Genomic DNA, 9664 nt, shown 5'->3' with positions numbered 1-9664 from the left:
AATTGTGAAATCTAATATACTCACATTTTATTACATTCTTCCTTCTGCAAATAAAATAGTTATAGCAAACCAATTTATACATAATTATATATATACTTCTAAAAATTATAGTAGTCATAATAGCAGAAGTGAAAAATATTTGCATCCTGGCTTTGACCTCATTTGGGAAAAAGTTCATATTATGCCCTGAAGAGCTAATCGAATGGAGTCTATACTCGTGATCGTGATTGTATTTCTTTCGCATCGTTTATTGAACATGCAGGCCCCTAGCTAGACGCCTACTTATGGTAATCATGAATATAAATATGCATAAGACTTCTTTTGCCAGCCGCATACTCTTGAGCAGCTGCAGTCGCTGCACTCCTTGGATATGCGCACAGGGTATAAAGGGCCCAAATTAAAACGAATATATAATACAATGGAGCTTTTTCTTTTCTTTCGAGGCATAGTTGAAATATTTACGTTTTTCAATTAAGACTAATTTGTTCTACAAATTGGATAGTGAAAGTTTTTTAACTCGCGACAATTCCAAAAGAGTTCGAAGCGGCTACTGCACGTATCGAGCAATCTGACAAACACGTACTGGGTATGCAGCGCTTTCTTGCATACTTAAGTGAGTCCGCACCGAAAACTAAATAATCATTTATACATGCCAATCCCTCAACTGAATGTATTTGTGTGTGTGTATGTGTGCGCAGTATCGACCCCAAACTCTTACATCCGTGGTTTAAAACATACTACTCGCCATACGCAACGTTCATTTCGGTTTTGGTTACGACTCCACGCATTTCTTAGCTCTCAGTGCACAAAAAATCAAAAATGAAACGGAATTTCGTGATATTATTCGGGTTTGTGCTCTGCACAGGTGCATGGGATATCTCCGCAGGGCAGGATACCTATACGGATGCGTTGCAAAACTCACATAACACAGATCATGGTGTGTGAATCTTACATAACTGTGGCTTAAAGAAACAAGCATTCATAGAAAGCACGAAAACGGTGAACTATTTCAAAATTAAAAGTGAAAACCTCTACCTTAAGCTCAGTTGTGTTTGAAAGTGAAATTGGTGTATGAAAGTGCATTAAAATGTTTTTAAACGACTTTCAGTTATATCAAGTATCAAACCTTACAGAAAATATCAAAACTGATAAGACATATGTCTAATACTCGATGTGCTTCGCAACAAATTTATGCGAAAATAACATACATAATATGTATTTACCTTCTAAAGTGTTCTTTATTTATTTATTCGTTATTTAATTGTTCTTTCTTTATATAGACTCATGCTTATACATTTTAAATACACATATCCTAATCTATTGTATTTCCATTATTATTTTATTAGATGGTCTTGGCGGGGGCTATCAATATAACCCGCCACCAGATAATAGCTATTTGCCCCCAGATAATAGCTATTTGCCTCCAGCGCCGACACCGCAGGCTCCAGTCTACGGTCCACCGCCCGTCCCATTCTATAACTCCCCCCCGCCAGTGTACTATAAGCCCGCTCATCCAATACCATATCAGGCGCACGATTCAATTTTAGCGAAACTCAAGTCTAAAATAAGTCTACTAACTCTCGGCAAGATCGTCTTGAAACTCTTAATATTCAAGAAGATAGTCAAATTTATCGGCATCATTTGCTTGCTACTCGTTTTGCCCAAGCTGAAGCATATGTTCACAGATAATATGTCTATGGAAGACGAAATCAACAGCAAGCACGTGGAAACGGATAAGGGTAAGGCTTAAGAGATGAGCGTCCATTTAAATAAATATATATATATTATAATAAATATCTTATTTCCAGAAAAACTTCAAAAACACATTGATAGTGTGTATGATTTTATAATGAGCTCCATTCAAGCCTTTGAGGAAGAAACTACATAACAGTTTGACAATAGTTTTAGATTTGTATCTGCAAGAGTATTATTTATTTATTTATTGTAAATTTGTTATGTTTTTTAAAATGAAATGCCTATTTATGTAAACAAATAAAAAAAAATCAAGTGAAATACTTATATGGGAAACATTTATTCGCTAGCCCTAATGAATCCAACTAGCAATTAGCAATACAGAATCAACATTTCAAGACATAATATATGTACGAGATAAATTTTAATAAACAAAAACAAACAAAAAAACATGTATTGGAAAGTTTTAACAGAAGTAATTCAAGACAAATATGTTTGAAGTAATACTTAATTTCTGGTACATGAAAGTTAATTTGTATGATGATTTTAGTAATCATTTCGACAATTTCAAAGAACAAACTCAATCAATATTTATATTTAAATTCCATTCGGAACAAGTATTGTATATTGACCTGGGCAATGTCATACACAATAAACTCGTTGTACAACAACGAAGACTTCAATTTATCATCGGTAATGGGCTTTCCCAAAGGTATTTCAACTCCATCATCTCGAAAATGCGACTCTTTGGGATCGGGCATCGTGCGACCGTGGCCAAAGCAGCTGTGTTTGCCCTTGGGCAGCTCGGTTACATACTTGGCAGTAGTGCATTCCATCATGTCGCCCAAGGCCACTTCGGAGAGCATCATAAGACCAGTAGAGTTCTGTTGACTGGTGCAACAATAATTGGCCGACTTGGACACCATGTCTGCGAAATAAATACCCTTGCCAAACATATAGCCGGTCGGTGGGGCTTCGGGCGGCGCGATTTTCAAGCCGTGGGACAAAATTCCCACAAAGTTCGTCAGGCGCGAACCGTGCCAAAGCAATTTTCGATTATGTAGTTTCTTGAATGGCTTATACCGACGAGCTTCACCTTGACGGGCCACCTTAAAGACGTCAACTATTTCCAGCTCGTATGAACTATGTGTAGATGCATGCGTATTCTGCACGTAATTTTTGAGTAGCTTAAACTCGTCACTCTTTTTATCGATCGGCTCCAGTTGTGTTTTCAACTTATCGTAATGCTTATCTAAGGGATTCTTTTCCTCCGAGGTATCTTCGTGCTTTATTAAATTGTAAGCAATCTCAATCTCAGACAACGAATCCAACATTTGCCTTAAATTCTCCACCTGTTCTACGGTTTCAATCAACGGTGGCGCATGGACTCCGAAGCAGTGAGGAATCAATGTGTAGAACCGATTAGTGGCATCAATAAATCTAGCATTGGACCCGCTTTGTTGAATCAACTCATAAATTTCATTGACAACAGTATACGCTGACTGAATCTGCTTCAAGCTTAGTTTGCCCAATGGCATTTTTTCCATATCTATGTGAAATTCCATCATTGTTTTCTTCATAGTGTCGACATCGAATATAAGCTGTATTAATTTCTGTACCGCAGGATCCAATTTAGATGGAATATTATCATGCTTGGATTGTTTTAATTCGTCATCCGCATCGTATTGAACATCAATCGGATACATTCGACCCGGCTTTTTGACAAAATTATTCCTGTTTCTAAAATCATTGCCTGTCTTATCTGCATACACATCGTAAAAACATTGCTTGGCATCGATTACTGAATGGAAATCCTCCAGTTTTGAGTTGCCAATAGTTGTGCCAATGCGACCCCAAGACCGATAGACCCAATATCTATAAATAATAATTATGAAAGGTATTTTAGATACTAGTCTAGAAATGCAATAATTCAATAACTTACTTATTTTTCGTGTCGGCCTCCAAAAGTTGTAGTTTATAAAACGAATTCTTGTTTCTTTGTATGTCTGTTAAGCCAAGTACAACGTTATATTTATCGTCGTCTTTGACATAGACGTGCGCAACATTTTCCAGACCACTTCCGGGGTCAACTACCAGTCCGTTCTTCATTTTAAGAGTAACCGACTTTGGTACCGACTTTGTGTAAATACTCTTTGACTTCGAGCTCTTTATTTCATCTTGAGGCAATCGGACGGCTGGGTCTGTTCCCCAGTCACAAAGGGTCATACTACTAATAAAGTTAAGAGCGCCACTGCTATCAGACTCGACACAATCAAGGTACTTCATAGGAACTATGTGTATGCCAAGCTCTTTCGCTTTAGTTATACGAGAGCTCAACTTCTTTACTTCTTTTTCTGTGGAAATCACAGCAATAGTGCCGTCTGTGATTTTGCTATCACATTTGCCGCCCAGCTTAGCAATTCGCTTTTTAATTTCCGCCTCTTCTTCCTTTAAGCCCACAACTGAGAATTTAAAGTTGTATAACGGTGGCTTTTCGCGTTTAACTTTAGGACTGCAATAAAAACGAAAGTGATGAATCAGATGAATCGGCAAATCTTCAAATATATGGATGTGTGAGTGTTTTGAGACAAATACATATTTGTGAAGAGACTTTACGTATTTGTTGTACTTAAAGGCGTGCAGAGACAAACATTAAAATAATAATTATACTTTGGTAAAACATATAAATAATTTCATAATTGCCAGAGTTCTTACCCGTCAAGTTCATCTGGATTTTTCTTTATGGCAATGTCTTTAGCAATAGTTGCTGCACTTGGAGGAACGTACTGAATAATACGCGTTTCAGGTTTTCTTTTGTAGGAGCTCAAAAAACTATACTCGGACTTCAATTCATCTGGTATTTTGGATGCAGTACGTTTGGGTTCGGTTAATAGCTGCGTACATTTGGTCCATTCAGATATATTTCCATTGCAAGAATAGCCTGATTTGTTGAATATGAATTGAGTACTCCCGCACTCTGGACAGGGCTTTATAGCGCCAAAGGCCAGTAGATCTGCTGCTTGATCTAACAGCTTTTCCGAGTCACCAGGAATGGGCTCCTGTTTATTATATGTCAATAACATCTCAATATCGTGCTTTTTCATTTCTTTCTTTATATTATCCCGATATTTAAAGAGAACATCATTTTGTTTTTGTAGTTTCTTCAACTTTTCCTTTTCTTCGGCTTCTATATTTGGCTCCAGCTTTGGTTTCTTTACTTCTGGCATATCTTCAGATTTAATCACTCTGTAAATTATTTAATTAAAATAAATATTGGTTTAAAATTAATTTTTCCTAAATTTATGATATATACGTATATTAATATCGTTTTACTCACGGTAGAGTCTTTAAGACTTGCTCCCTATCCTCCTTTTTCAAAGATTTATATCCGGGCAGATTTTCACCACTATCAAACCACCCGATTTCGGTACGTATTTGGGCGAAGCACTCCAAATGATGCCAAATCTTTTGGCCACCGTATTTCATTCCAACTTCAGTATCATAAACGGTTTTGGACACCCTAATTTCGTCCTTGTTTATTTTTAGTTCACAACCACGACACCCTGCGCGACTTGACTTTGAGTACTCAATACTGAAATCTTTAAGTGCAGCCTGCTCGGCCTTCGAACGCTTGCCCGATTTGCTGGCAACAACTACTGGACCAGAACCTGAAAACGATGGATTGATTATAGCTCCACTTTATCCTAAAACATTGAGTAAACCAACCAATCATATCTTTAATTTCAGTTTGGTCTGCAAATCGCAAATTTTCAAAGTTTTTAATATCCCCCACAGAAGCCGGCTTTTGCTTCTTAAAAAAGCAATCCTTGTGAAACCAATTTGGCGTTTTTCCATCATGAAAGGCGGACTAAAAATAGAAAGATACAAGTTGTAAGCAATATTAAAATCTTTTAAGCCTATCACAAAATTAATTTCAGGCAATGGATATCAAATGGGCCTATTGAATTTGACACTTGGTCAACCAAGCTACATATTGTAGCTAACTTAAGCTTAATATATGTACATTTAAGCTATTTCTACAAAAATTTTTTAAAAATATTGTGTTGATTCCTAAACGGAGCTTCAAGTTGCCAATAGGGTTTTTCTGACACAATGAACGAATTCCGTGCATTTACTTTAACACTTTACCATTGAAACAGGAAAATGCATTTACTAGTAAGCCGACTGATTACGATATTATCAGTCGAAGATAATTATTTCGTCAATATATTGTTAATAATTAATAAACCAATAATCGATCGATCAACTCAAGATCTCAGTAAAATTGTTATTGCGTTGCCGCGTAGTTTACTAAAAATGTATTGATATCATTCCTACACTATTTACTACCACAAATATAAATCGCTAGATATGTAGTTTATGAAATATTGCTGCAATTCCCAGCAGATTAAATAGACTAGTTTTAATTTATATTATTATATTAGTAAATTATTCCAAACCGCACTAGCAAATAACTACAAGTATCAACTTACCTGAACCATTACGGCAATCCTTACAACATCCTTTGCTATGGGAGTTTTGCATCCTTTACAAGAAGCTCGACCGCTTTTTGAATATTCTACCATGTAGGGCAACTCGACATCCATTTTTCAAGTTTATTTTTTAAAGTGTAAGTAATGTATTTCGCCACAAGCAAATTTAACCGCTAAATCCTCTAATGAAACGCCAACTTTGATATCGATATATTTTATACAACTCTTCCATCGATACAATGAATGAATGAACATAGTTTTCTTTTGAAACTACGGAATAAAACAATATCATAATATACAAGAATCGTTTAAGCTCTCTTTCACTTCTACCACTCTGATTAGCTCTATTACTCTTTTACTGCTATATATATATACATAACTGTAACTTCATTAGCCCATTAAGTTAACTTAATTATTTATTAATTTTATATATTAAAACCTTACAAACAACAAAATAAATTGGTTTTAAGACAATATATATAAATATATATTTCAGTTATAAACATGATGCGAATATGACAATTGGGTTTTAGCCAAGGGATGAAACCTACAAACAGTATATAAAAATGTAGACGCCGTTTTTAAATCTTAGTGGCTCATACTGTCATCTTTCCACCAAGAAAAGATTACATACTTCGACAGCTTAGTTGAATTTTGGTCAATTTATATATTTTACAATGAGTAGCTATAAGTAAATTATAAATTTATAACTGCCTTATAAACGGTAATATGTGATATTTCAAAAAAAAAAAAGGATTGATATATATATTCATATTTTATTTTATCAATATTTATTTTTATATCAGCAATTTTAATGAAACATTAATTAGTCAAGGTAACAGAAAGCTTTAATTTTATTTTTAATTTTTGGACATTCCCTAATCTATCGTTGATTTACAAGAGATATATCGATGTATGAACTTATCGATGTATTTTTAGTGCAAGTATAAAAATCCAATATTTGGAAATTGATCCCATACAATTACTAAAGGCATTATTTTGAGGCTTATAAGTATATAATTAAGTATAACACGTAATTTCCGCAACAGTAAAATGACCGAAATTTGTGAACCGCTGACCCTGGCCAGAGGTAGATTTATTCTTTGCCCAGATAATATACACATTGATTCTAAATATAAAGCAATTCTTTTTCAGACGTCAAGAGGTCTATAGAGCTATTAGAAAAACTTCAGGCCAGCGGGGACTTTCCCACAACTAAATTGGCTGCTCTACAAAAAGTTCTTAATTCTGATTTCTTGAACTCTGTGCGTGAAGTTTATGAACATGTTTATGAAACTGTTGATATACAAGGCTCACACGATGTTAGGGCGTCTGCAACAGCTAAAGCAACTGTGGCTGCCTTTGCTGCCAGCGAAGGCCATGCCCATCCTCGAGTGGTTGAATTGCCTAAAACTGAGGAAGGTATGTACATACAGACATATGTTTGCGTGTGTAAATGTGTTCACCTAAGATGGAGATTGCACCAATTTTTCGTAAATCATACATTGTACATATATCGTATTATATACATATACTAAATATTAAATCAAAACAAGCTCTGTGAATATCAAATTGATTATTGAGAACAATATACAATTTTTTAGTGATTCAACGATAGATTCATGTTCATAATAAATAAATCATTTAACTGTAATCTATTTTTGTTTCAGGCTTGGGCTTCAATGTGATGGGAGGCAAGGAACAGAATTCTCCCATTTATATCTCTCGAATCATCCCAGGCGGTGTTGCTGATAGACATGGAGGATTGAAAAGAGGAGATCAGCTACTTTCCGTTAACGGAGTGGTAAGATAACTATAATTAAAGAACTTAGCATAGCTATATATATTTGTCAAGGTCATATCTAATGAAAGTTAATATGTTAATATTCATAGGATTAAAATTATGATTTTGATTATGATTATGATTTTAAGTATTGTTTCTGGGGGAGTGACTAGAAGGCTTAGAAGTTTCAACGTAGAACTAATAGATGGCAAGTTCATTTGATATTTCTGCTTTTGTCCTTTTTATTACAATTTTGTAGGGCTTAGCAGATACAAATATCCAACTATTTTTTACGTCCATTTATGTGTTTAACAACTGTGTTTAGTAACTAAAGCTTTTTATATTCTACATTTCAGTCAGTTGAAGGCGAAAATCACGAGAGAGCGGTTGAGTTATTGAAGCAAGCGGTTGGCTCCGTAAAGCTTGTTGTACGCTATACGCCTAAAGTTCTTGAAGAAATGGAAATGCGTTTCGACAAACAACGTAATACGCGTCGTCGTCAATAAAACTTAAAAATTATGTATTAATTTAACGAATATTATAATATGATTTATGAATCTCATTCAAATGATAAAATTCGTTCGGCCACTACGAGGGCTATTATAGAGTGAATGGATCGCATTAATTTTAATGTTAGCGAGTATTTCGACAGAATGGATTGCTTAAAATTCTTAGATTATTAGCGTTATTTCTTCGCGAATATTTTAATATATTGTTTCCCTTTTAAAGCAGTTTTTTTGGTGCCTAATATTTTATTAGTTGAAATACAAAACGTGGAAAATAATTATTGAAAACAAATGCCTGTTGATGGCACTATATAGTGGATCCGATAACTGTAAACTTTACCAAGTTATATCCCGTCAAAAACGTACACTAGCTACATATAGCCTGAGTACAGACCCTAACCAGTGGTTAGTGGTACAGAACAATGAAAGTAGACAGAAAAGATGTTTATGGAAATAAAATTTGAAATTCAGTGGAACGACGTAATGTCGCTTACTAAATTTATGTTGTTCATCGTATAACTATAAATAAGCAAAGTTTCACTTTCGATTATAATATGTTATGCAAATACGTTATTTATTGCAAACCGTTCCATAATAAATAAATCTACTTTTAATAATTCAAATAAATATATTCTTTTGCTATCATTCGATGTGACTATCATATAATATCTGAGCAATATGTATTATATTGTATATAAAGGAAATTCGTTTCAATCGATACAGCTAGTAGTAACAAGTACATATATATATGTATATCCCACAAATCTGGGTGTCGATGGAAACACACGAGCTCATTAACTTGAATGAATCAACTATACGTTCAATCGGGCGAACGCGGTGGGCAGTCAAAATCGCCATTTATCTACATCAGACGATGAGGAAAAAAATCGATTGTAGCGCGAGCTGTGTGTGATGAAGCATGACTCGACGAATAATTAGCAATACAAAGTGGTCTTGAACCTCTTCATTTCTGGGGAAAAACGGCCCAATAAACCTTTTCGGCTTTATTGTCGTGAAGAGGTACCTCTTCAATACAGGACCGTAAGAGAGCAATATTCTCATCTGATCGTCTTGGTCGCTTTTGGAATTGACCTCTTTGGATTAAAAAAGCATTTCGAATTGAAAATATTTTGTATAAACGTTTAATGGTGTTCTTAGTAGGCGTAATTTTCACATTATTAAATTTTGTA

At 34.8% G+C, this 9664-nt stretch overlaps 3 protein-coding genes across 3 annotated transcripts; 2 read left to right on the top strand and 1 right to left on the bottom strand.

Annotated features, from left to right (window-relative positions):
• Positions 1-683: 683 nt before the first annotated feature.
• On the top strand, positions 684-2021 carry LOC108659861 (uncharacterized). Its single transcript, XM_018112999.3, has 3 exons — positions 684-937; positions 1347-1739; positions 1809-2021. Exons 1-3 carry the CDS (start codon positions 820-822, stop codon positions 1886-1888), a joined length of 591 nt encoding a protein of 196 aa, XP_017968488.1. The 5' UTR covers positions 684-819; the 3' UTR covers positions 1889-2021.
• A 151-nt stretch (positions 2022-2172) lies between these two features.
• On the bottom strand, positions 2173-6412 carry Parp1 (Poly-(ADP-ribose) polymerase). Its single transcript, XM_030384923.2, has 6 exons — positions 6186-6412; positions 5419-5560; positions 5030-5360; positions 4408-4938; positions 3635-4204; positions 2173-3567 (listed from the first exon to the last, which is right to left on the bottom strand). Exons 1-6 carry the CDS (start codon positions 6297-6299, stop codon positions 2277-2279), a joined length of 2979 nt encoding a protein of 992 aa, XP_030240783.1. The 5' UTR covers positions 6300-6412; the 3' UTR covers positions 2173-2276.
• A 702-nt stretch (positions 6413-7114) lies between these two features.
• Positions 7115-8752, top strand: veli (L27 and PDZ_signaling domain-containing protein veli). Its single transcript, XM_030384931.2, has 4 exons — positions 7115-7275; positions 7341-7607; positions 7856-7989; positions 8325-8752. The coding sequence occupies exons 1-4, from the start codon at positions 7239-7241 to the stop codon at positions 8472-8474; spliced, it is 588 nt and encodes a 195-aa protein (XP_030240791.1). The 5' UTR covers positions 7115-7238; the 3' UTR covers positions 8475-8752.
• The last annotated feature ends 912 nt before the right edge of the window (positions 8753-9664 follow it).

Source organism: Drosophila navojoa, chromosome 2 (genome assembly GCF_054131105.1).
Source record: "Drosophila navojoa isolate 15081-1374.11 chromosome 2, UAZ_NAV_1.0, whole genome shotgun sequence".
Classification (NCBI taxonomy): Eukaryota; Metazoa; Arthropoda; class Insecta; order Diptera; family Drosophilidae; genus Drosophila; species Drosophila navojoa.
Note: the sequence above shows the minus strand (reverse complement) of the source record. Positions and strands in the feature narration are given on the sequence as shown.